The 27,851-nt window shown below is 40.5% G+C and overlaps 1 protein-coding gene across 1 annotated transcript; it reads right to left on the minus strand.

Annotated features, from left to right (window-relative positions):
- On the minus strand, positions 1-27,169 carry elac2 (elaC ribonuclease Z 2). Its single transcript, XM_066675354.1, has 25 exons — positions 26,660-27,169; positions 25,557-25,607; positions 25,220-25,290; positions 25,017-25,081; positions 24,088-24,145; positions 23,916-23,984; positions 23,289-23,402; positions 22,953-23,075; positions 22,456-22,511; positions 21,897-21,955; positions 21,384-21,456; positions 19,790-19,902; positions 19,181-19,273; positions 18,875-19,013; positions 13,827-13,912; positions 13,278-13,399; positions 12,723-12,819; positions 12,412-12,550; positions 11,623-11,661; positions 11,431-11,540; positions 9,913-10,012; positions 9,711-9,831; positions 6,320-6,398; positions 1,991-2,135; positions 1-1,548 (listed from the first exon to the last, which is right to left on the minus strand). Exons 1-25 carry the CDS (start codon positions 26,956-26,958, stop codon positions 1,330-1,332), a joined length of 2,640 nt encoding a protein of 879 aa, XP_066531451.1. The 5' UTR covers positions 26,959-27,169; the 3' UTR covers positions 1-1,329.
- Between the last annotated feature and the right edge of the window lie 682 nt (positions 27,170-27,851).

Raw genomic sequence — 27,851 nt, forward strand, 5'->3', positions numbered from 1 at the left:
TTTAATGTTTGATTTACTGGTTTACTTCTCTAGCTCAATCAAGAACTGGTTTGATGAATACAAACAGTTTGAAGAATTCTTCTTAAAGAAATAGGTCATTTTACCCACCTTTACATTGAGGCAGTATTTGTAATAACTATTAATTTATATTCTTTGGTTAATTTAAGAAATACGAAATGCCCTTATTAAACAACTCTTTTAAGGAAGTAAAGATTTAGTAAATTTCCCCTTAGTTTGCGTTTAAACACGACGTCTATTCCACTTTCCTTTAATCCAGATACAAATCCACAATAATCACTTACATCACTTCAACTCAAAAACGTTCACACCTGTATTAACTTGACAAATCTCTTCTAGGTTTACACCAGTGTGTAGGCTTTCAGAAAAGAGGCACATACCCACAACTCTGTGGGAAATATGCCTGCTTCAATCTATACGAGGTGAAATTTTCCAGGTTGAGTTCACCCAAATCAGATAAAAAAATTCATATTCTCAGAGAATACTAAAATAAACAAGGAATCTTTAAGAGGCAAAAGATAAATAGTGTTGAAAGCTTACAATCTCTCTTTTTTTTATAGCATACTTAGTATCATGTCCATTGGTTGAGTCTTTTCTGAACCTGGAATATTCCAGCATTTTTCAACCTTACCTTCATCTGCTGCATCTGTTGCAAAATGTATTTATTTCTTTTAAATTTTAGACATATTTTGAAAATATCCGCTGCCTTTAACAAAGTATTCAAATTTAAGGATAAGCCAATGTTTTACATGGTTTTGGAGACACAAGGCTTTGCTCTTTGGATATTACTAGGTTTTTACCGTGGATAATACTTTCCTATTAGCATTTTAATAGAAACCATTGAAATAAATTAAAGAAAAGCCAATAGGCAGCTGCCGAATTTTACAAGTGACCATTTTAAATAGATGACTACATAAAATAAATTGAGCAACATGGGGGCGAAACCAGTCGTGTCACTGCCACAGAGCCGCGGGGTCTTGGGGCACTGGGCTGGGCCCTTGTCTTTGGTCACTTTCTACAAGTTGTGTGCACATATATCTACCCCAAAATTCAACAAAGAGACCCTGGCCCCTGCTCAGTATGAAATGCTCACAGAATGAATGAATGGATGAATAAGTCAATGCCAATTCAGCAGCTTCCCATTGCCTTTCCAAGTGTGGTCAACAGACTTTCTGTTCTTTTCCTAGTAAAGAGAAATAATATGTGGTAAGTGCTTGTACCCTACAGATGTAGCCTACAGAGTTGAGGTTGAAAAGAAGCTGGAGAATTCCTACAAAAGGTACTCCTTCCACATGACTTGACGGTGGAAGCTCAGTTTGCCTTGAGCCGTTTCGAGGCCGATTCCTGGCTGGGCTCCTGCTCTTCTCTCTTTGTTCCACCTCCTATTCCTGCCTGGCCATTAGACTCAGCCTTCCCTGCCCTCAGTTCCCTCCGTCCCCTCCTCTCCTCCATCTCTTCTATCTCTTCAGCGAACAGTGCCTTCAGAGGAGCTAGGAGCCGAGGAAGGATTCGGAAATCTCCAAGACGGATCTAAAAGAAAAAAATACAAATTATATGGAGCTTGTTGAACATTTGTAACTCAGCAATTATATTTAATAACACCTTTTAAAAATATATAGGAAGTGTTACAAGATGAATTCAAGAAACACATGAAGCATACTCTCAAGTTCCAAAGATAGGCGTTATATAATAATTATTTAACTATTCAATGTAATAAACATGTGATATGTTATAAAACATTTTCAAACAACTACTTTTTACTTCTAGTTTTTGTTAAATAAAAAGGCAATTTTTTAATATTACAACAATAGCCATAAAGTGACAAAGCACTGCTACAAAAAAATTCCTTGTTCACTTAACACATTGATTTCCCCACTACTTTAACATAACTGTATATAAAATAACATAATTACACACTGTTATTAATTATACAATGAGCAGAACAGCAAAACAACAAACTGGATTGGCTCACCTTCATATGGTCGAAGGAGATTCCAACGCGTTGATTAAAGTCGTCACTGTAGAGGGGAATCTTGGCGTATCTTTGGCTGAAGTGGTTCAGCATGATGAACTCCGCATTCATCTTCATCCCAATGTCGATGGCCTGCGAGGTTGTGCTGCTCAGAGAGGGAAAGAACAACAAAAACACCATTAGAGCAAACTCCCTCCAGGAATGATGCCACAATCCAAATGTACACAGGGACAAACAAGAAATCAAGTTAAATATCTACCACACAACAGTATACACACTGTATAAAAGTTTTTGGGCATTCATCCAAAGCTTCTTGGGAAACTAAGAGTAATGAATGGTAGTTTGGTCTCTTCTTCTACAGCAACAGCTCTTTTGGAAAAGCTTTATTTGTATTTTTTATTAGAATCGGATTGCTTTCAACCACAAACATTAGTGAGGTCTGATATTGATAGATCCTTTTCAATCCCAAACACCACTCCCTACACATTCTAAATTGTATTGGAGCATGGTATTGGTGCTTCATCACCGCAGAGAACACAGCACCACTAGATTGGTATTGAGCATTGGCTTTAGATCCCAACTCTTTTTGGCTTCTGATTTGCAAAATCATATGCTTTATTAAATTAACAGCTTCTTCACATCTCCATGTCCTTTCAAACCCATATTATTGGGTGTTTTGCCTCGATATGTTAAATTCATTCATTATCTGTAACCCTTATTCAGTTCAGGGTTATGGTGGGTCCAGAGCCTACCTGGAATCATTGGGCGCAAAGCGGGAATACACCCTGGAGGGGGCGCCAGTCCTTCACAGGGCAACACACACACACACACACACACACACACACACTTGAGTCACCAATCCACCTACCAACGTGTCTTTTTGGACTGTGGGAGGAAACCCACGCCGACACAGGGAGAACACACCAAACTCCTCACAGACAGTCACCCGGAGGAAACCCACACAGACACAGGGAGAACACACCACACTCCTCACAGACAGTCACCCGGAGGAAACCCACGCAGACACAGGGAGAACACACCACACTCCTCACAGACAGTCACCCGGAGGAAACCCACGCAGACACAGAGAGAACACACCACACTTCTCACAGACAGTCACCCGGAGGAAACCCACGTAGACACAGGGAGAACACACCACACTCCTCACAGACAGTCACCCGGAGGAAACCCACGCAGACACAGAGAGAACACACCACACTCCTCACAGACAGTCACCCGGAGGAAACCCACGTAGACACAGGGAGAACACACCACACTCCTCACAGACAGTCACCTGGAGCGGGAATTGAACCCACAACCTCCAGGTCCCTGGAGCTGTGACTTTATCCCCATTTCACCCTGCTCTTAAAAAGTCAGGACCACCACAGAGGGTTGGATGATTCTCAGCGCCGCAGTCACATGTTGGTGGTGTGTTAGTGTGTGTTGTGCTGATGCGAGTGAACCAGACACAGCAAACTGCCCTTCAAAACGACTTGCACAATAATTCTACACTATTCTACACTCATTGTCCAGGTTATCAGCGCTTTGTGATGCTGCTAAGTGTAGAATATTAATGTGTCTGACTTTTTTACTTTGGCCAAACTGTACATATTGGACTGAGGAACCGAACTATAAAATGATTTCACTGAAAACGCACAAACACACTATCAATATAAAAAACAGAAGTCAGCCAAGCCCACACAATGATAAACTATCAGGAAAACCTATTTAAACTCTTGGACCTTTCTCCTCTTTTTTTTTTTCTTTCAGGCCTTCTTCCAACACTTTCACTGCATCCCTGGAGAGCTGAGAGTGAGAGAGACAGTGATAAATTGAAAGTTCTGCTCACCTGGGCTAAAAGCTGAAATGCTTGGCTGCTTTTCCTGGAGTTGGAGCTGACTAATTGGTCACTCTGTCAGATATTATAACATGAAGCAAGGAGAGCTTTACACTTTCGACTTCAGTCTGTCTTTCTCTGGGTTAAAACTCTGTAGATCTGTGGAGCCAAGGATTCACATTGACACCATTTTAAAAAAAATTTAAAATGTCCAGCTGTGAAGGCCGTACTGCTTACAGGGCATTCTCCTGATCTACATCGAAAAATAAATCAATCGCTCAACAATTAAAGGTGGCCAGCTAAGCAGCTGACTTCCTTTAAAGTAGCAATCAGTCATTTTCTCCTAGTAGTCTGAGGTGTGTTAGAGATTTTGCACTAAACCTACTTTAGTTTAGAAACTCTCTCATGACACTGACCAAAAAAAAGACCAAAAAAACTGACGTGCAGACTGACCAATTAAATGTTTACAGAGAAGGTTATCGACCAATAACGGTAGCTCTACAGTCAGACCGTCCAATCAGAAGATTTTAGGCTACTTCGCCACGCCCCCTTCTCACTCAAGCGAACCTATCGGAGTAGGGGAGGGCGGGACTAGTTTGTGAACGAAACTTCTCGAAGTTCTATGTAAGCTCCAGAAAAACAAAATCCCAGACGTTTGTGAAATTCCGCCCGGACATTTTTTTAAGTCTAAAATGGAGGACATGTCCGGGTAAAAGAGGACGTCTAGTCACCCTACTGTTACAAATGATGTAAGTTGAGTGTATAGTTTCCTGTCCACCTCCCAAAGTTACATAGTATTGTTTCTGCAGTGCTGAAAAGCTCTATTACAGATCAATGAAAAATCAGTGATTTTGAAGCTGTACTTCCATGGTAAAAATACTACTTACTGCTGCTTTAAACGTTCCACACCATTGCATTTTGAAGTAATTTAATGTAAGAGTAGTAATTTGGTCCCTTCCTCATACCTTTTTCACACAAAGTAAAGCTCGACTTTCTGTGCTGAGATGATCAAAGTGTAGATATAAAAATGTGAAAAACACTGATTTTGGACATTAACAAGTTACACTACACTAACAGAGCAAACCAAATACAAAGTGAAAACCTTTTTTAAAAAAGTGAGCACAGAGAATGTGCTCTGTGAACTTTTACCACAAACAGATCTGAGGTCCCGATTCTTAAATGTTTCATAAAGGATCTGGAGGGGAAGAGCAGCAGCAGCCCTTTGGATCAATGTGATGTGGAAAAACTTGTCAGTTAACCACAGTGCTCCTACTTGCTCTTTAAAACCTGCTGCTTTTGTATGAGATGCCCTACTTTTAGAAATTCATTATTCTTATGATAAGGTCAAACATTCACTCTTTCTTTCTCTATCTGCACCGTGACTGTACGGACGAGAACAATTCAAACAGACTCTAAAACGCAGGACAGGGCTGAGACAAATCGAAGGCAATCTTGGCAGAGAATCCAATAAGATAAAAGCGTCCACTTCAGACAAAAGCAGTCTAAAGGAAATGTGGGTAGTTAACAGCAGAACCCATTTATTTCGAGAGTCTTTTTTTTTTCTCATTTCAGCGAGTGAGGACTGGAGCTGTGTGAGACTGTGAGCAGCAGGATGCTTTCTATTTATGTGTATAATACTGCCACAAATTCTACAGCACTCTACAGTCATAGGGGAACAGTACAGTGTAATATTGCGTAAATAGTGTAGTGTATAGTATGAATAGCTTTTGATAAGAGCATCTGCCAAATACCATGAATGCTATGTCTGCTTTTCTTTATTTCTCTACTGCTGTTTATGGGAAAGCAATGCGTTATTAGAGTAACTGCTACAGTGGCTCAGAAAGCAAACTGTTTGGAGGGTAATATGAAATATCTAATTACTTGGGTATTCATCACATTCTGACTCAGTAAGTAGTGGACAAAAGCTGGTGCTGAAAAAGATGTAATATCCAGAATTCCTTTGACAAAATGTCTTATCCATTTATGCAGAAATGATGCATGTGCTCAAAGATCTTTTGTTTTAAACCCATTTGTGTCCTACTACAACATGGAGGAAAACATGCAACAGAAATGATATAATCACTTGTTATTTACGTATTTTTAAGTAAAATATTTTTTTTTTTTTTTTTTTTTTTTGAGAGAGATATGGACATTCAATATTGAAATTCACAAACTGTAACCTTGTCATACAAATATACCATCCATCCATTCATTATCTGTAACCCTTATCCAGTTCAGGGTTCAAGGCGGGAATACACCCTGGAGGGGGCGCCAGTGGACACTGGGAGAACACACCACACTCCTCACAGACAGTCACCCAGAGGAAACCCACGCAGACACAGAGAGAACACACCACACTCCTCACAGACAGTCACCCAGAGGAAACCCACGCAGACACAGGGAGAACACAACACACTCCTCACAGACAGTCACCCAGAGGAAACCCGGGCATGTATATGTGTGTTTGTGTGAGACAGATAGTGAACAGCTACCTGTGTCTCTTATCCATGGCTTCCTCTTCCATTCCATCTTCCAGGGTGGCTTCATGTATCAGCAACGTTGCATTTTTTCCTGCAACACACCCCCATACACACACAATGAAGAAGCATGGCAGAGGGCATGTTTGTGTATATACAACCTATACGTCCAAACATAAGCATACACTATTTCCAAATGTCTGTACTTCTCACGTTAAAGTGCACACACTTTGGACACAGACATTGCTATGTGCTAACATTTGTGTATAATCTCCATCTAACATCAGTGTCTGACCTCATTAACGTTCCTGTAGCTGAAAGCCATATGCCTTTCAAACACCCACACAAATAAGATATCGTTTTATTCCTTTAACCCAGTTTTATTCTAGTTTTACTACAAAGACATTTTTTTCTAGAGTACATATGAAACCCACATACACAAATAATCCCTCCTTTATGCAAGCCTCAGTAATCAATCATCGTATTTGTGTTAGATCACTAGTCCTGCAGTAATAAAGGCTGTGGGTGAGGAAGCCGTGCGCCAGCCTGGGAGATTCAGCCAGCTAATTTAGAGCTAGTCGATGGAGAAACATTCTTTCTCTTTCTGTCTCTCTCCCCCCCTCTCTCTCTCTGGGGCTATTAGAAGAGTTTTGGGCTGCAGGGAAGCCTACAGTGCTGATCGATTACAGAGCAGGCTGAGAGAGGAAGCAGAAAAGGTGGGAGAGGGGAGGGGGACTCAACCAACCCGCAGCTTTAAATACAGGAACATCCCTATTGATTCCAGCCCACTCAGGACAGAACAATTACAGAGATACCTACACAGACTCGCGCACACACACTGCTCGATTCCACTACGGTCGTTTCTCACAGTCTGCTTTTATCCAATACGGATTGCACAAAAGTGAGACGAATTCTCAAAGTGGTCACATCATAAATCAGTTTTAATATTTAAAACTCAACAAGGCTTCTGATTCTAAAGGAAGAGTTTTCAAAGTTCACCCCACACTGGGAAATGTCTATATAGCACAGGTCTAATTTATTGCCCTGGTTTTATAATCAATATTAAACAAAACGTAGGTTTACTCTATAAATCATTATGAAGTACAGGTATGATTTGACATTCTGAATTCATAACAACCTGGTTAACGAAGGGGAAAAAATATTTTAATATTTCAATATATTTAAAAGGAGTTAAGAAGTTATTGCCGTACGAAGGACTGGCGCCCCCTACAGAGATAAGAGGTTACGCATAATAAATGAGTTAATAAGTTAACGACTCTTCTGACGGAAGCAAACTGAGCAAGTCCTTCATATCCTTCATTTGTTTTGTTTTAGTAGGTTAGTTTGTTGGATTGATTGTTGTGCAATCTGAGAATGATTCATTTTGGTGAACATTTAGCAAACTATCAAAAGTACAAAAAAAAAATAAAAAAAATCATAGGTGGCATATCAACTCAACTGTATTTAGGTAATGTTACCCATGACCGCAAACCTGTTGATGGCTCCATTCATCCATAAGTTTGCAGATGACACCACAGTGATCGGCCTCATCAAAGATAATGATGAGACCGCCGATAGGAAGGAGGTGGATCATCTGGCTGGGTGGTGCGACAACAACAACCTTCTGCTCAACACTGATAAGACTAAGCAGCTCATCGTGGACTTTAGAATGCTGATCCACATCCACCCATTCACATCAAGGGGACGGCAGTGGAGCATGTGAACAGCTACAAATTCCTAGGTGTCTACTTCTCTGAGGATCTCGCCTGGACGACCGGCTGCTCCAAACTGATCAAGAAAGCTCATCAGCACCTCTTTTTTCTGAGGAAGAACCACCTGTCCTCAGACATCCTGGTGAACTTTTATTGCTGCACTACTGAGAGCATCTTGACCAACTGCATCACAGTATGGTACGGGTGCTGCTCTGCCTCAGACCGGAAGGCACTGCAGAGGGTGGTGAAAGCCGCCCAATGCATCATTGGAGCACCACTTCCTGCCATAGAGGACATCTATAGGAAGCGGTGTCTGAAAACGACTGGGAAAATCAAAGATCCCAGTCACCCAGCACACAGACTTGCCCTCTTGCCCTCTGGCAGGCGCTACAGGAGCCTTCGGTCTAAGACCACCAGGTACCGGAACAGCTTCTTTCCCACAGCTGTCACACTCCTGAACTCTGCCTCCCAAAACCCGAACAATAAGGACAAACACTATCCTAACACACGGTAATAACACGTGGACTTAAAAACCACTTACCGGCTCTGTCACCTGTAGTATATATTGCCCACTATTGTACATACAGTATAAATAACCTACACTGTTCATAAGTACACATATATATATATATTATTTATTATACTCTGTTTATATACCCTCACATTCATAGTCTGCATATTCATAACCTGTACATATTTATATTTATTCACACCATACCCAAACAATTTACTGTACATTTGTAATATACATATTTATATTTTTATGTTTTTACTACTAAGCACTTCTGGATGGATGCAAACTGCATTTCGTTGCTTTGTACTTGCGACATGCGCAACGACAATAAAGCTCATATCAGATGGTCTGAAAGTGTGCTATGGTCAAACACGTCCAAGGCAGCATCCAGAGTGTTCTCAGTGAAAGGTGCTAAAGCCACACATCTCTCATGTGGTGCATCATTGGATTTGACATGAGTGACGGTTCCACTGATGTGGGGTTGTTGACTGATACTTCAGAAAAGACAAATGCTGCCTAAAAAAGGCAATGTCTTCTCCTGGAAAGTCCATAGTTATTTCAGCAAGACAATGCCAGGGCTCATGCTACAAACACATGACTATGTAGACACAGAGTGAGTGCGTCGTCTCTGCAGACTTGTATCAAGCATGAATGGGCAAAATGACCCACTGTTAAAAGGTGTAGTTAAATGGAAATTTGATCTAAAAAAATTAAAAGTCTGGCACTGTCCCAATTTTTTTAAATTGCACATTTGTTCTTTTGTCTGTCAAATAAAGGATTAAGAGATTTAACAAGTCACAGATTATTATTTTGAATATTTTTTGTAGAATGACCCAAGGGTTTCAAATGGGGTTCATATATATGTTGAAAAAGTAATCCAATTAAAAAAAGTCCCCTTCAATACTGTGTGATGTAGCTTTGGTCAGAGTTATTGTGTTACAAATGAGTTATCAGCAAAAGTGTTTTGTTTATTTATGGATGATAAATGTGTTTATTTTTAAAGAAAAGCAAAAATATAACTCAATTATAACAACTGCAAAAAAAAGGACACTGGCTCCTACACAGATGCCACCCAGGCTCTTTATATAATATTAATGTTAGCATTGCTCACTTCTTATCTAGTGTTCACCCAAGTTCCAAAAGCAAAACTGTGCTTGTAAAAAGTGTGCGCACAACTCACCCATGTGTACAAGTGCATCACAAGGCATGGTATCTCCAGAAAACACCAGCTGCCAGCCAGATTGATGGGTCAAACTGCAGGCAAACGCATTCTTACAGTGCCGTACCAGACAAGTCTGAAACTGAAACAGACACACAGTGAACATATCTGAAGGTTTTAAGGTACTGAATTGTACGTTGTTAAGTGCTTCAGCTTGTCCTACCTTAGTGAGGTCATTTCTCTTCAGGACAGCCTGAATGAAAGATTTGGTTTTAAACTTGGGAATCTCTGCTCCTTCACACAGATACTTAGATGGAATGAAGCTGAAACACAAAGTGCGAGAGAGAGAGACAGAAAGAGTGAAGGATACTAAAAGACCATTCAGCTCAAAAGCACTTCCATTTGTTCAGGCAGCGGGTGATGAATGTGTGTATAGGGCCGAACGAAATTGGCCCTGAAAATGACAACACACAGTAAAAGCGAACCTATAAAGGTAGGAGAGATCAGATGAAGAGATTGATGAATACACCTGGTGAAGAAGAGCCACTTCAATGACTATTGCTGCCAATAATTATATTTTATATCATTGCTCTCCTATAAAAAATGTGTTCAATTTTGTGGATTTTTAGTTTACTGGCTCATGGGAACATATCAGCTGTCTTTCACATTGTGTGAATATTTAATGACGAATGGACCAATAGAAATGCTCAAAAATTACTTGGAATAAAATATTTTTACAGTGATTTCCACTGAAAATTGTAAACTATTTTGTTTCACATTGGAAAGCAACAGTATTTACGCTACTCTACGTTTTATTAGACTCCTTCGATTCATCTTTCTGTATTGCCAGCATCCATCTGTGTGACAAATGGTGAGCAATTAGTGCCTAATAAAAAAAATAAGCCATATCGCCCCCCTCAGTTCCTGTAGTGTATTACAATTTGTCAGAATGACTCGTCTGATTATACTAACTTGCCTGAATTATGAGAACGCTTTAATATTAGTCTGTTACAATGGTTATGAATTTCTGAGTACAGAAGCCACTGTTCAATAGTTAGAGCTGTGTAATGTCTGCTATATACACAGTGTTTACAATGGTTTCTGCCATGGATATAAATGGACAAAACAGTGAAAGACAAAGACACTTTTTCGAGGCTCAAGCTTAGAGGACATTTTGAGATAAAACTCTCTCTCACAGCTCTGCTGTGCTCTATCACACATTCTCCATCACTGGAGAATTGAGAAACTTCTCCAAACTGCCATAATCCTCATATCATCCATCAGCTTCTGTGGCTTTGAGATTACAGGCCTGGATTGCCCCACAGAATTCTTGAAAAAAAAAGACACAGTGCTTCTGAGGCTCAATTTAGATACTTTAGATATGAGGAAAGCACTTTTCAGAAAAGATGAACCCAAAATGAAAGTAATGCTTTTGTGGTAAAGCACTGTCCAGTATTCAACTGGATGGTAAAAACACTTTACAACTAGATATAAGCCGTCAAAGACTGGGGTTCATAGCAAAACCCAAAAAAAAGGCAATTGTGTTTTCAGACATGCTATTCAGATATTGGACTGAGCTAATGCAAAATTATTTAGCTGAGTGTATCAATCAGAACCAACCTGTCCATTTAAAGCATGTCAAATAACACTGCAGAATTTAAACTTTAGAGATTCAGGAAAATTATGATTTTAATTAAAGAACTGGTCCACAGTCTTCATCTAGAGAAGATGGTAGACTTACTTGATGTGGCTGAGAATTTCCTGGCAGTGGTCGTGATACTGATTGAGCCATGTCATGATCTGAGGAGGAGCCACCAGATAAACTGGAGTGAAAGCCTTCCCCAGACTTTTCTACAGCCAGAAAGAGAAATTCCATCAGAAAAACAGGTTATGTTCCAGCCAAAAGGCTTTCTATCATAAGAGATACACTTACCAGAGCTCGCTCTCTCTGCAGCAACAAATTAATTAATCCCTAACAAGAGAAAGAAGTAACAATCATTAGTATTTAAGGATTTCAAAAAAGGTCTGAGGATGTTTCCTCACCATTTGCTGCTCTCTCCAGTCTGTTTGTGTTTGAAACCCATCTAATGTGCTTACAAAGCCCCGGAGTCAGCAGGTAGTGTCGAAGTCACACAGCTCCAGGGACCTGGAGGTTGTGGGTTCGATTCCCGCTCTGTGAGGAGTGTGGTGTGTTCTTTCTGTTGCTACGTGGGTTTCCTCCGGGTGACTGTCTGTGAGGAGTGTGGTGTGTTCTCCCTGTGTCTGCGTGGGTTTCCTCCGGGTGCTCCGGTTTCCTCCCACAGTCCAAAAACACACGTTGGTAGGTGGACTGGCGACTTAAAAGTGTCCGTAGGTGTGAGTGTGTGAGTGAATGTGTGTGTGTTGCCCTGTGAAGGACTGGTGCCCCCTCCAGGTTACAGGTAATGAATAAATGAATAAAAAACACTATTCCACCTTATAAAGATGCGGAGGTTCTGAACATAAACACACCAGAGAGAACAGCATTTCCCTACAATCTTAGACATCCCTTTTAAAGCAACAGTGGGCATAAGTTTTAAAACTTAATATTAAAATACCATGATATTATTTTAGGGCTGTATTGACCACATCTAGTTCCAGGTAATGTTCTTTTAAACAGTTACACAATATGTAATAAATTAATTAGTCAAATCACCCGGCCCTGTGAACTGTGAAGGTCCTAAGCAGTAGAAAACATACTCACCGTATGATGATCTGCGTGTAAATGAGAGATAAATACAGTCGACAACTTGGTCAGCATCTCGTCCACGCCGTTGCCATAGTGACGACACATCTGACCAAAGGTACCTTCCCCACAGTCCAACAGCACGGACTGAGAAGAGCTAGGGCAGGTTAACAGTGGATGAGTACACCAACATACACATTTTTAATTTGCATATTCATAATACATTGAAGAGCTATGAAAATTAAGATTTATTAATAATTCAGCTACAATTACAGTATAGTTTTCTTATTTCTGCTTCTAACTGATAATGGGAAAACATTCTTCTTTACCTGATATTGATCAGAGTGCCACTGACGTTTCTGATCTTCATCGGCAGTGCTGATCCAGTCCCTAAAAACACCACCTCAGGGTACCGGTCCACTTTACCTTTAAAACAAAAGGTGTGTGAGTGACTGTGCGAGTGTGTGATGCCCTGGAATAGACTAGCTCCCTGTCCAGGGTGTGTTTCCTGCCTTGCACAGTTGCCTCTCTACCAAACAGATGCTGTGTATAGTAACTGCTGCTGCATCATTCAGGAATACGTTTTGCATCCCCTGTTCCCTTCAAGAGGATGCCCTTGATCCTTTGCGCTGGTTTGACCAACCATGTAGGAATGCAGCAAATGACCGTTTCTAAACCACACACTGACCCTCTAAGGGTCTCCAAACTCTGCAGAGACTCTGCAGAAGTGAAGTGTTTGATTCAGCGGAGAGCGAAAAAGGTCAGCAGGCTGCTCAGCTGAGAAAATGAAACGTCGCCAAGCATCAGTGTTCCTGTCTATCTTTTTCTCCCTCCCTCTCTTCTCTAAGCAATCACCACTCTCTCTCTCTCTATTTGGAACTCACCGGACAGGGCTATGGAATCAGTTGTCTGGAACCGTTTGAACTCCTCCACTTCCTGCAGAAAGTTTGGCACCTCTGCGGCCTCCATAACAAATTCCTCTTTGTCACAGGAAGGGATGGCATCTCTAGGAACACACAAACACACAGATCACAATCAAACGCTCTCAGTCGTCTGAACAAGTGCTGACAGGAATATAATGACTTGAAAGCAACTGAAGCGAAACCTTCATCTATTTTAAGGAAACGTCTTTGGCCAATCGAGAGATTAGACAGTACCCAGTCACACTAGAGATCCACTGCACATTGCTGCTGTCTACAAGGACAGTCGCTGAACTTGAATTTTCAATCTGGAGACAGTAGACATGTAGATGCGGACAGTGTTGTTAAGCTGGTTTTGCTTTTACTAGGCCTGGCTTAAGCCGAGTCACAGGGAAAATACAATGAAAATTATTTTCAGTCTTTGTCTGAGGGTTGGTATCTTCATAAATATCCACCCAGTGGGAAAAAGCAATGTCATATTATCAGTATTTGGACTGGGAAATTAGAACTTACCTCTGCCACTCTGTTTTGGGTCTCAGTTGGAATTTAAGCAGACACTCGGCTCTGACGATGGGTACATTTAGAGCTGCCTGAGACTCCTAAAGGAAACAAAGAAGGAAAACATAAATGACCACTTAAACAAGCCTATGTTGTGATGTTATATGATCAGACAGAATCCACACGAGCTAAAACCTGGCAGCATTTTGTCTGAACCCTGAACCCTGAAGCTGAAATATACAGTTCTCTGTAACATAGATTAAATAACATAGGCTGTAGTTTTCATGATGTTATAGAACTGCAGCTCCAAGAATATTCAAACAGATAGCCATCTATTCTGGTCTACAATAAATACAAAAGTGGAACATCCCATCACCCGACATGTTAAATGTTCAATTATTTACATGCAGAAATGTTAGCGGTTGCATAAAAAAAAAATCAATAAATGATTATAACCCGACAGTAAATGAGATTAATGCACACTCTTTGCTGATATAATGGTAACATTAAGCACAGGTCTAATTCTAACAGTTTTCTATCGTTATTCTTAGCATTTGTTTGTAAATATTAGGTGCACAAATAATTTTTTAAGTGTTTTTGTGTAACATATAACAGCTATTCAAAATACAAGCATATTCTCAAACTTTTTTTTTGGTTAACTTTTTATGTGTAGCATTAAACATGAAAATTGAATTTTTTATTTTAAAAATATCCCAAAAATTACATATTAATGTGCTATGTTCATGAACGCTAACACCTTTAAATCATCTAAACGAAAGCTTACACATATTTCAGATACAATATTAACCCCCAGAATATTCAATGCACCCTGCTTTTGCAACACTTTTTCCTTGTTGGAATTCATAACAAACTCAGTAACGAATACACTTTTCTCACCTGCCATTTTCAAACAAAAATTTTCAGGCTACTTTTTGGTGAATAAAATAACAATTGTTTTATATAAATATATATATATATTACTGCACAAAATGTACCATAACATCACAAAAGAGCAGGAGAATGTTTGAATTCCAATTACATCACACACACAAACAAACAAATAAACAACAGTACCAGTCAAAAGTTTGGACACATCTTCTCATTAGTCATTGGTGGAATAAGGCTATTCACTGTGGTACCAGCCCCTACTTCTGCACAACCAAAGTTACGGCCTCAAACACATTAAGGCTGTGATTGGTTCTACAGATGAAGTCTTGACGAGGCCACAGCTGGTCACTGAAAACAAATTTCATGTGACGACCTCATGGAGCTGATTGAGAGAATGCCGAGTGTGTGGATTTATTGACCTCAGTCAGTAGTCCAGCGGACCCACTGGAGCTGGACAGACTAACGGACTACTTAGATAACACTCTTCGATCAACTTTAGATAGTGTAGCACCGCTTAAGCTTAAAAAGCTACAACAGAAAAAACTCGCTCCCTGGTATAATGAAGAAACGCTCACCCTAAAACAAACCGTAATGAAATTAGAGCGGAAATGGCGGTCGTCTAAACTGGAAGTATTTCACTGTGCCTGGAAAGACAGCCTTATCCAATATAGAAGGGCACTCGTCAATGCACGTTCAGCACATCTGTCCTCACTGATTGAAAATAATAAACACAATCCTAGAGCACTCTTTAATTTAATCTCTAAACTTACAAACAATCGGGCAGCTACTGATCCACAGATCCCAGCCATTCCCACCAGCAATGCTTTTATGGACTTTTTTAACAATAAGATTGAAAATATTAGACAAACAATAAATACCATATTACTAAATCCAGCCTGTCTGTCATCTGGTGTGGATGATATAGAACAAAACATAGAAGAAAGATTAGAGGACTTTGACCCACTACCACAGCTAGAACTGGAGAAAATCATCTACTCGTCAAATTGTACGACCTGCACACTTGATGCAATACCAACAAAACTATTTAAAGAAGTATAACCAGTCATAATCAATCCCATTTTAACAATCATAAATTCGTCCCTTAGACTAGGTCACATACCCAAAGCATTTAAACTAGCAGTTATTAAGCCCCTGATCAAAAAACCGAATCTTGATCCTAGTGTACTATCCAATTACAGACCCATCTCTAACCTTTCCTTCATATCTAAGATCTTAGAAAAAGTTGTGGCCCAACAACTTAGCTCATACTTGCGTAAGAATAACATATATGAAAAATTTCAATCTGGTTTTAGGCCACACCATAGCACCGAAACAGCTTTAGTTAAGATAACAAACGACCTTCTTCTCGCCTCTGATCGAGGCTGCGTATCCATGCTAGTTCTACTAGACCTCAGTGCAGCTTTCGATACAATTGATCATACTATTCTGCTAGAAAGATTAAAAAACATGGTTGGAATAACAGGAACAGCCCTATCATGGTTTAAGTCTTACCTCACAGATCGCTATCAGTTTGTAAACGTAAATAATGTTTCTTCTACTCATACAAAAATGAGATTTGGAGTTCCCCAAGGCTCCATTTTAGGACCTTTACTATTCATATTATACATGCTGCCACTGGGCAGAGTTATTAGCAGGCATGGCATTACCTTCCACAGTTATGCAGATGACACACAGTTATACATATCAGCCAAACCAGGCGACAAACCAACACTAAAGAAAATGGAGGACTGTGTTAAAGAAGTGAAGCATTGGATGTCATACAATTTCCTTCTGCTAAACAGCGACAAAACCGAGGTTCTCCTTCTAGGTCCAAAACCTGCTATAAATAAGGTATCAGACTTAATACATAATTTTGACTTCCCTGTTCTCCCGAGCTCATCAGCTAAAAATCTGGGTGTTATAATTGATTCAGATCTATCATTTGATCAGCATATAGGTAACATTACAAGAACAGCTTTCCTACATCTTCGGAACCTCGCTAAGTTAAGAAATTCCTTATCCCTCCCAGATGCGGAAAAATTAGTTCACGCTTTTATTACATCAAGATTAGATTATTGCAATGCACTTTTATCAGGATGCTCCAGCAGAAACTTGAGTAAACTCCAGTTAATTCAAAATGCTGCAGCCAGGGTCCTCACTAAAACTAGAAAATTTGATCATATCAGCCCTTCACTGGCTTCCAGTTAAATTCCGTATTGATTACAAAATTCTTTTACTCACGTATAAATCCTTACATGGTCTCGCCCCTGAATACTTGCAAGACCTCATCACACACTATGAACCACCAAGATTACTCAGATCTCAGGGCGCCGGCCTCTTACTAGTACCCAGAATTCATAAGACTTCAGCGGGGGGGAAAGCCTTCTCCTACAAAGCCCCTCAGCTCTGGAACAATCTTCCAGCTAGTGTTCGGGACACAGACACAGTCACTATGTTTAAGTCTAGGCTCAAAACACACTTGTTCAGTTTAGCCTTTGGCATCTAACCTCTGTCTAGTTTAAGGTTGTCATTTCAGGAACTCATGGACATGGAGAATCAGGGTAAACCTGGATGATGTGCTCACAATTTGTCTTGCTTGGAACGAAAGGATGTCTTTGCCTGAGCTCCTTCTGGTTTCCCTCCTCCCAGTCTGTTACAGTCAGATCCCTCACTACACTAAAGAAAATATTCACATGCTCTTATTCTCTGCTGCACTCAACTAAACTAACTGCTTCCCTTTTACTGTTTTCTGAGAGAATGGTGGCCCACTGATGGAAGATTGTTTGCTGGATTCTCCTGCGGCCCAGACCAGACCAGACCAGCTGCTCACCTTATTATTATTATTATTATTATGTAGCATAATGACACTTCATTGGTGATCATTTAAAATTCAATCTATAGTTTGATCAGAGGAGGATGGGTCCCCTTTGTGAGTCTTGGTTCCTCCCAAGGTTTCTTCCTCCAGCCTCGAGGGAGTTTTTCCTTGCCACTGTCGCCTTCGGCTTGCTTGCATTGGGCTTTGATTTAAATGTTCCGTCAGTTGTAAAAGGCGCTATACAAATACATTTGATTTGATTTGATTTGTGGAAAGCTGTCATCAATGCAAAAGGTGGCTATTGATTGGCTATTGGAAAAAGATTCTAAAGTATAAAACATATTCTGGTTGGTTTACACTTGGTTTACTACATAATTCCATATGTGTTCTTTCATAGTTTTAATGCCTTCTGTATTTTATTTACAATGTAGAAAATAATAATAATAAAAAAATAATAATAATTAATTAATTTAACTAAGGGCGTCACAGTGGCACAGCAGGTAGTGTCGCAGTCATACAGCTCCAGGGACCTTGAGGTTGTGGGTTCGATTCCTGCTCCAGGTGACTGTCTGTGAGGAGTGTGGTGTGTTCTCCCTGTGTCTGTGTGGGTTTCCTCCGGGTGACTGTCTGTGAGGAGCGTGGTGTGTTCTCCTTGTGTCTGCGTGGGTTTCCTCCGGGTGACTGTCTGTGAGGAGTGTGGTGTGTTCTCCCTGTGTCTGTGTGGGTTTCCTCCGGGTGACTGTCTGTGAGGAGCGTGGTGTGTTCTCCCTGTGTCTGTGTGGGTTTCCTCCGGGTGACTGTCTGTGAGGAGTGTGGTGTGTTCTCCTTGTGTCTGCGTGGGTTTCCTCCGGGTGACTGTCTGTGAGGTGTGTGGTGTGTTCTCTCTGTGCCTGCGTGGGTTTCCTCCGGGTGACTGTCTGTGAGGTGTGTGGTGTGTTCTCCCTGTGCCTGCATGGGTTTCCTCCGGGTGACTGTCTGTGAGGAGTGTGGTGTGTTCTCCGTTCTCCCAAAAACACACGTTGGTAGGTGGATTGGCGACTCAAAAGTGTCCGTAGGTGTGTGTGGGTGTGTGTGTGTGTGTGTGTGTGTTGCCCTCTGAAGGACTGGCAAATTTAATTCATGAGAAAATGTCCAATATTTGACTGGTAGTGTACATTCACAATATGTGGAAAAAATGGCCCAAAACAAAAGGAAACCGTCCCTGAGACGGCATGAATATTTAAAATATACAAGTCCTGACATTATTCTGGGGAAAAAAAATTGCAGTCACCAATATATAAGTCTTAATATTAATAAATATTGTTAAAGTTGTTTAAATCACAATAAATCCAACAAATAAACCAGTAAAGGAATGCATTACCATGCTTTTACAGTTCTGGAGGTGGGGGAAGATGTCAGTATGGATGAGGTTTAGCTGTGTTTGGATCTTGTGGCTCCTGACGTTGTGAACGCTGCATGCCTGCTCATTCATGATCATGTGTTCTGTACTGGAAGGGAACCTGACAAAGAAAAGAACGCCCAAATTAACACACATTCCCCAAAATACCAACTGCATTTTTTCATTTCACAAAGAGCCTTAATGTGTGAGTTTATCAAAAATCCAGGGAAACCAGGTGTCAGTGCCACACAATAACCTCAGCACTGTGGGTTTTTTGTGGGAATGTACCTCTCCATCCACCGCTGATACTCCTCCATTTTCAGCACTGATTCCGGGGTCATGTGCACCACAAGTGTGGCTCCATCCTCCCCACTCTGATACCTGACATACACGCAGAAGCATAGTTCACATTCCCAAGCTGGTCATTAGAGGAACCTAGTATCTGAAGCTTTTAGTGCTTTAGACATCAGAAGTAATCAACTCCTTTTGCCAAGATCTTCTCAAACATACTTTCTTTCACTTAAAGCTTAGAAATTCAGTGTTTTGAACAGCACTGAAGCAAGACAAAGAAAAACAGAGAGGACAGACCAACAAATAAAAGAGAAAGCATAACAACCTCTGTTTTTCACAATGTAATATATGACTTTCCATTTCATTGCCAAGAAATGTGGTAGATTTCCAAGAGTCAGTCTGAATGATGTTTACTCAACTACCAGCTTATTCAGAAAATATACTAACACTAGTAGAACTGGCCTGTTAATAGATATCTGCTAAAATAAGCACTTCAAACAACAACAGGCAAATATATTGACAGGTCATTTTACATGAAGAGAATGCAGTGATCATGATAGTGTCCCATGTGTATTATTCTGATAGACAGTTGTTGTTTTTTTGTACCTTTGGAGGACCTCGTTGATGCAGAGAGGCTGAATAAACCGTTCGGATGGGCAATCAATCACGAGGAACACCAGGCCTGGTTCCGTGGGAGTACACACTTCATCTGGAAGGATCTGAAAAATATTAAAACCAAGTGCAAAATTGGTTTTCTCCAGGACACCTTCGGTCCACACACACACGAGGATAAATTAAAACTTCTGACAGTGCAAGAGGAGCACAGAGTAAAGTCTAAGAAATCTTACAGCAACTGCTATATCTTTGCTTCTCAAAATCTATTTCACAGTCAGTTAAAATAAATAAATAAAACACTGACAGAAAAACAAGATATAGACAGAGACACACAGAAAGAAGAGACACATTAACCATTTGTGAAAACAGACTAATTGTCATGTGAAACGCCACCCATGTCACTTTTACCCTTATTTTAATCCCTGCTGTGACTATAGCAAATTTTATTATATTGCTACTGCTGTGTTGTTCCAAACAGTACAATTTCAGAAAAATGTTTATCCTTTAGAACATTTCAAATGAGATGCAGTTGATTTGTTATTGTAATTAAGTAGTTCTTGACCACTTAAATGGTTACATTTATACATATATTTGACTTGCAATTAGAAGGATTCAGAAGATTTAAAGGCTAAGCACCAGCGATATGAAAGTGTCAAACAAATAAATACAGTGGAGTTTGAGTTCCTAACTTGTGTTTATTGAGAGTCAGAAAACATGTTATTTCTTACTAATTCAAGGAATAAGGTTTAAAAGACCGTTGTCCCCCCCCCCCCCCCCCCCCCCAACGGTGTTGGGAAACTCTAATAGGCGTCTTGCCTGTGACGTAGATGGTGGACAACAACTCTAGAAGCACTTAATTTAATGCAAAATGACGAAAAGGTGTGTTGTTTTTGGCTGCAATCATTCAATGTACAGTGGGACATCTGTGAACAAATGGCCCAAAGATCCCAAAATATCCAGAAAATGGACTAAATTTGTCCACTTTAAACGGGCACTTTGGAAAGGACCATCCGCTCACTCCGTTATCTGTAGCTCATTTCACTGGCGCTTTTCCAACAATATGGGCATGTAAGGACACCAACGAAAGGTGTTCAAGAGCCTCTGTAACATGGAGGTAAACAGGGTAAGGACACTCACTTCGCCTGTTTTAGTTGGTGTTAGTTAACGTTAGCTTGACTCGCTAAACTCGGTGTCTCAGATTATACTCGGCTACGTAGCTGCATTACGGAGGTTTATAGTGTCGGATGAATTCGAGTTGGACTTCGATCACATTTACAAGAATAACGGTACCTCTACATTTGAGTTTAGCTTATTGCTAGGCTATTGTCATGAATAATGTTGGTTATTTAGCTAGATACTGTCATAACAGTCAGTCATAACGGTGTTTTACCGCGGCGTTGTTCAGCTGTTGTCCACCAGTGACGTCACGGTCGCGTTCAAGAATTTCCGTAGTGAGCTCGGGTTTTTCCGTTAATTTAATAAAATTGTCAGTAACTAAAATAATGTGAAATATTCATGGAGGTCCAGTAAGTGGTGCTTAGCCTTTAAAGGGAAAGTTTATTAAGCAGCAAATCAACTTCAGTACCTCCTTCCCTTCATAGGTCACACTCTTTCCGTCTTTTAAAGCAGCTATAATTGGTCCGATTGCAGCTGTCCCCCTGCAGATCACCAGAGCAGAACAGAAAAGTGTTATTTTTATGTGCAGACTAACAATGTGAAGTTCAGCCCTGTTTTGTCCAAAAGATATTTATTTATGAAAAATTTGCCATGCCAATGTAACTTGATAAAATGCTATTTATCATTGTGAGACAGAAAGAAACAAGTAATCTAGAGTTAAAGTGAATTGATTTAAAACATAATCAGCTAAGTAACAAATCAGGATGGTAACAGTGGCGTCATCACATATTCCTATATCTACATTAGCATTCGTAACCTGAGTGTTATAGGAACATACCCACATCATTATCCAATGTCTTAAATTAGCCATTACATATGTCATATTATGAAAATATGCATGAATAAAAAATGTGTTTTTTAATTAAACACCTATATGAATGCAACTCTAAAGAAGACAACAGAAAAAAAAGGCTACACTTACACAGGTAATCCTAGCTCTTTTGCTTTCTGCACAAGGAAGTTCCCTTTCTTTGGATGAAGCTAGGCATCAACAAAGAACCGAATTCAGTTAATTTAATTAAAGCTTTATTTCTTAACAGAATTCTCTATGATTAAACTGTTAAAATGTAAACCTAGTCATTCTTAAAGTTTTAATGTAAAATTCTCCAGATATTCTAGAGACACTTACAGAGCTAGTTTTGTTCACAGTGATGCTGATGAGAATGGGGACAGTTAAAGCTTGTTATACCTCTCAAAGCTATAGCTAGTGATAGAAAGTGGAAATAATTACAGATCCTTCACCTGACGGCAGGGACTTTGTTGTACTGTAAGCTTTGGGTCAAAAATATATTTTAATGCAATATATTGCAATGCATATGTCACACCTCCCGGTTCGTATCACCACCACTGTAAAGACACGTGAGGCAGGAACTCTACGTTAAACCACTCTGAATGACTTTGTTTACATTCCCTCAAACGAATCAGAATTTCTATTTAATTTAGAGAGATTTTTAAAAAGAGTAAATGAAGTGCGTGGTTACCTTACACACGTACGCCACGACTAAAGAAGGATCCCGCGTGGCTCTCTCTCTGCCTTCTGAATAAAGCAGACAACACAGTCATTTCCAATTGTGTCTGATGATAAACACTACTTTAAAAGCGTTCTTATTTGATATCACAGGCATAAGTTCGAGTTTTTGTTTAACACAGTGCTACTCAAACTGTTTCTGTCATTCCCCACCTCAGACCTGTACCATATCACCCCCCAAAAAGTGGTAATTAAATACACATTCAAGTTTACAATTTTCTAATTTATTTAAGTGACATCAACTTCTATCTCTAAGTCAGTAGCTTAACCTTATAACACCAAGTACAACATTAACATCAATGGGTTGGTGTCTCTCGCACTGTGAAGGACTGGCGCCCCCTCCAGGGTGTATTCCCGCCTTGCGCCCAATGATTCCAGGTAGGCTCTGGACCCACCGCGACCCTGAACTGGATAAGGGTTACAGATAATGGATGGATGGATGTGTAGTACCTGGACTTCTGTCAGTGCAGCTCTCCTCACATTCCTTTGCCTTCCACAGCTCCTTCGTCTGACTGGAGGGAGAACCACTACCAGAGCTGCTTTGCCGCCTCACTCCCTCTTTTCTCTGTTTATCTAAACACACACAGTGCCTCTTTGTCAAGATAACTGAATTCTCAGGGGAAACACCACCCATCTGCCCTTATTTTAATCAATGCTCTCACTACAGCAAACTTCATCAGATTGTTGCGATCAGGTTGTAACATGCTCCAGTGAATACAATTTTAGGAAAAAACCTTTATTTCAGGTGTCTACAGGCGGCTGCATCAATATAAAACTAACACGTACCTGGAGTACAACACTCCTCACACTCTTCTGGCTGCCACAGGTCCTTCCTCTGACTTGAGGGGGAACTGCCACTAGAACTGCGGCGCTGCCTCACACCCTCTGTTCTCTGTTCAGCTACAAAAACCACACAAATAAAGAAATAAAAGCAGTGTATTTTAAAGTTCATAAGGCATAACTTAAAAGTTTGTGTTTTTAGAATTAATCAGAATTTCCTCATCACAGCTGTTTTCATTTGCATTTCATATACTGTCCCAATTGATCTGGAATTATCAGCTATAAGGAATATCTGCAAACCGCATGGGAACAAAAACTAGCATAAAAAACAATGCCCATGTCACAAAATACATCTGGTCCACTTCTGCCAAAGATACGGCTGTGGTAAACTGTATACGAGATCATATTTGGCCCAAAACCTGGCTTCTGGGGGCATGCAGCTCTAATTTGGTGTTTATTTGGTCCTCATGAGGCAAGTTGGAGCTGTTTGTTCAAGTGCTTTAATGCCGTACGGCAAGTGGGCCATGAAACATGGGGAGCCAGGATTATTTTGCCGTCTGGGTCCAAATTAACAAACGTCACGACTATGAAAAATCACTGTAATCTAGAGCTTTATTCTCCACTAACACTCACCGAATAAAGGCACTTGTGTGACAGTCATGGTGTCGTCTTTATATTCAGACTCAGTGTACGGCCTCACAGCTGCTCTCCAACAGGAACAAAAAGGAAACATAACACTGCGATCAGTCATTTTTACCACAAAAAACGAGCAAAATAAAGAGGCTGTGTGTCAGTGGGATCTTACAGATTTTAATGTCCTCTAATTGTCCAGAAAACACTTTGATTGCATTCAGATAATTCTCCTACAAAGAAAAAAAATGTTTTACATCAGGTTACTTAACCCTTTACATCCACACTGAAAAGCCAAATAACTGGAATTATTATATATGTGTGTGAGAGAGAGAGAGAGAGAAAGAGAGAGAGAGAAAGAAAGAAAGAGAGAGAGAAAGAAAGAGAGAGAGAGAAAAAAGAAAGAGAGAGAGAGAAAGAAAGAGAGAGAGAAAGAAAGAAAGAGAGAGAAAGAAAGAGAGAGAGAGAGAAAAGAGAGAGAGAAAGATAGATAGATAGAGAGGGGGATAGATAGATAGATAGATAGATAGATAGAGGGAGAGAGATAGATAGATAAAAAGGAGATAGATAGATAGATAGAGATAGATAACGAGGAGAGAGAGAGATATATAAAGAGGAGAGAGAGAGAGAAAGAAAGAAAGAAAGAAAGAGAGAAAGAAAGAGAGAGAGAGAAAGAAAGAGAGAGAGAAAGAAAGAAAGAGAGAAAGAAAGAAAGAGAGAGAGAAAGAAAGAGAGAGAGAGAGAAAGAAAGAGAGAGAGAGATAGATAGATAGAGAGGGGGATAGATAGATAGATAGATAGATAGATAGATAGATAGATAGATAGATAGATAGATAAAAAGGAGATAGATAGATAGAGATAGATAACGAGGAGAGAGAGATATATAAAGAGGAGAGAGAGAGAGATAGCGTTAGAGAGAGATAGATAAAGAGGAGACAGAGAGAGAGATAAGGAGAGAGAGATAGCGTTAGAGAGATAGAGATAAAAAGAGATAGAGATAGATAGAGAGAGATAAATAGAAAGACATAAATAGAGAGAGAGAGAGAGAGAGAGAGATAGAGAGAGAGATAGATAGATAGAGAAAGAGAGATAGATAATACACACAATCTGTGGCGGTCCAGACAGGATAAAATCTGATACTCCGGTATCTTTTAGCGTGAGAATCATCCCTAAATAAAGAAATATACACAGAGAAATAGTTAGATTTATTTATTCAATTACTTTCCATTCAAATTTTATATATTTGTCTTAGCATTATTTGCACATTAGCATATTTGTCTGTAGGAACTTTAGCTGTAGCATTATACCCGACAAGCCTCCAACTGTCTCCCAGCTCATCCTGGTCAGGAATACGTTGTCCAAGCGAGCCGCCCTCAGCCTAAAATCATAAAACAAACCGTTATAAACAGTTAATAAGGTACTGCAAAATTTACAAAAACGTAAAGTAATGAGCCCCCCACGAGGAGTCAGCTGTTTTAAATAGATTTAGCACATAATCAGACCCAGAATCAGCTCTGAGCCACTAGGTGTCAACATAATGGCAATTTTATAATAAAAAAAAAAAAGAGAATAAGAATCATTTGAAAATATGAGGGACTGCTGTAAAATGCTATTCAGGCCTGTCCTAGTAATTATGGTTATTACTTGTGTTCTTGCATCAGCCTCTGGCTTCCTTCCCCACAGTTGAACAGGTACCTAAACAGAAAACAAGCATGTGATTAAAACAGGGGCACAAATATTAAAGGAACACTAGGCAGTATTTTGAGGGTTAAAAATACAGCTTCAAAATCACTGTGATGCTTCACTGGCCTGTACTAGAGAGAACAAAGCCTCTATTTTTGCTACTCCAGGCTCAGGCCTGCAGAAACTGCACTATGTAACTTTTAGAGGAGGGTAGAAAACCACCCCAGTCCCAACTCCATGCCCCACCCTGATTAAAGGGCAGTGCTGTGAAAGTGATTTACACTCTGTAAATGTAGGAGCAGCCCAGCAGCAAAAAACACCAAATTGTACCTAGTGTTCCTTTAAAAATACCCATTAGGCTCACATCACAAAACATATCTGGCCCACTTCTAGCAAAGATATGGCTGTGCTGGACGTTGCATATTGATGTGAGACAAAAGTAGCCCAAAAAGAGACTTCTGCTGACATGTCTGTTATATAGTATTTATGTGGCTCTTGTGAAAATCAGGAGCAGTCCACACACAGGGCCATCATTCCATGTGGCATTCTATAGGCAGAATGATTTTGCTCCATGGGTTCCATTTGCAGTGACCCAGCCCTGGACACAGGACACTACCCACAGGGTGCTGATAGCTGGATATGTTTGGTTTGTGGACTATCCTGAGTCCAGCATTGACACTGAGGGGTTGAAAAACTCCAGCAGCAACTGCTGTGTCTGATCCCCTTGTACCGCACTACACACACTAACACACCACCACATCAGAATCACTGCAGTAACAAGCATGAGTCCACACCCAAATCTATACCCGCAGTTGTACTGAGCCTAATCATTTGCCCAATGCCCAAAGCCAAGCATCAAAGGGAGGGTATAAAGCCCCCAGCACTAGTCTGAGGAACTGTGTTCTTTGGAGTAATGGAACACCATTCATTACTACCGGAATAAGTTGGAGTGGTTATGTGGCTGAAAACAATCCTCTCCTCACAACAATGTTCTGAAATGTAGTGTAAACCCTTCATAGAAAAGTAGAGGCAAAAATGACAACTACTAATACCCCTCTTCTTACCGGTTGTATTCGGAAAATACGTAAAGCGCGCTCCCGCTATCTCTGCTACCGGCGCTCAGCACTTGCGCGTGCACGGTGCTCGGTCCTGGCAGTTCCCGGTGCGCGCGCTTCTCCCTGGAGCGCACGTGCCGCAGCGGCGCGTCCTTCGCGGCTTTCTTCATGCTGCTACCGGTCCACCGGATCCAGCACACCCTACCCAGGTCACCGCTCCTGAACAGCAGCTGCTCCTGACACACCGGCGGTGCTCGCTGTCTAAACAGGCCCGCGGTCGCGCGACAACTTCGCAGAGCCGCGAGCATGAACGAACACACCGCGGGGACAAGGGCACGAGACTTAACTTTTCAGAACCTATGGGCAGATCAGCGCGAGGTCACACATCTTCACCGAACAACCGCTCCCCATCACACTGGATTGTCGGCAGCGCACGAGACTAGATACACAGAGCGGCGCGAGGATTTCCGGCGCTGAATGCTGACGCAAAATGAAAACACAGCAGCGTAATGTCTGTCACCAGTAACGACTGACTTTACTGCGCATGCGTTCTCGCTCTCTGTGTGTTTTTATAGATTTGTGAGGACCAGTAGTCCACAAAGATAGGAATATTTCACATTTCTCGCATTGTGAGAACATTTTGGTGGTCCTCTCAACTTCAGTTTTTTTGTTTCTTTATTTTACCAAAATGTCATTTTAATTTAGAAATTTTAAATTTTATTATAAAATTACGTTTGGTTACTGAAGTTAAGGTGTAGCATTAATTATCTACAAAAATCATTATTTCAGTTGAGCAAAACCAATGTGTGTGTGTGTGTGTGAGCCAGGACTATATCACACTGTGGGGAAACCTGTTTACATACTTGTGGGACATGTCTTTCTTGTGGGGACCTGCTGGTGAACAACGTATATCATGACATTTTAAGGCAAAGACACGCTTTAAGGTTGGCTTATGGATAGGGTTAGGGGTAATGATGTCTCCACAACATGAAAGGAAGTCTATGTAGTGTTTGTGCCACACTGAGAATGATCGACAACCAAAATCATACCCTGTGGAAGTCTTCACCAAGGAAGAACAGAGTAAAAGTGGGAGATAAAGTATGCAGAGTAACATGTTTACTACCATCCATAACTGTAGAACTATAAAGTGCTTCTGTATGCTTAGTGAAGCTCAGCAAATGGACACTGATTGTAGAAACAA

Source organism: Hoplias malabaricus, chromosome 6, assembly GCF_029633855.1.
Source record: "Hoplias malabaricus isolate fHopMal1 chromosome 6, fHopMal1.hap1, whole genome shotgun sequence".
NCBI classification, from domain to species: Eukaryota; Metazoa; Chordata; class Actinopteri; order Characiformes; family Erythrinidae; genus Hoplias; species Hoplias malabaricus.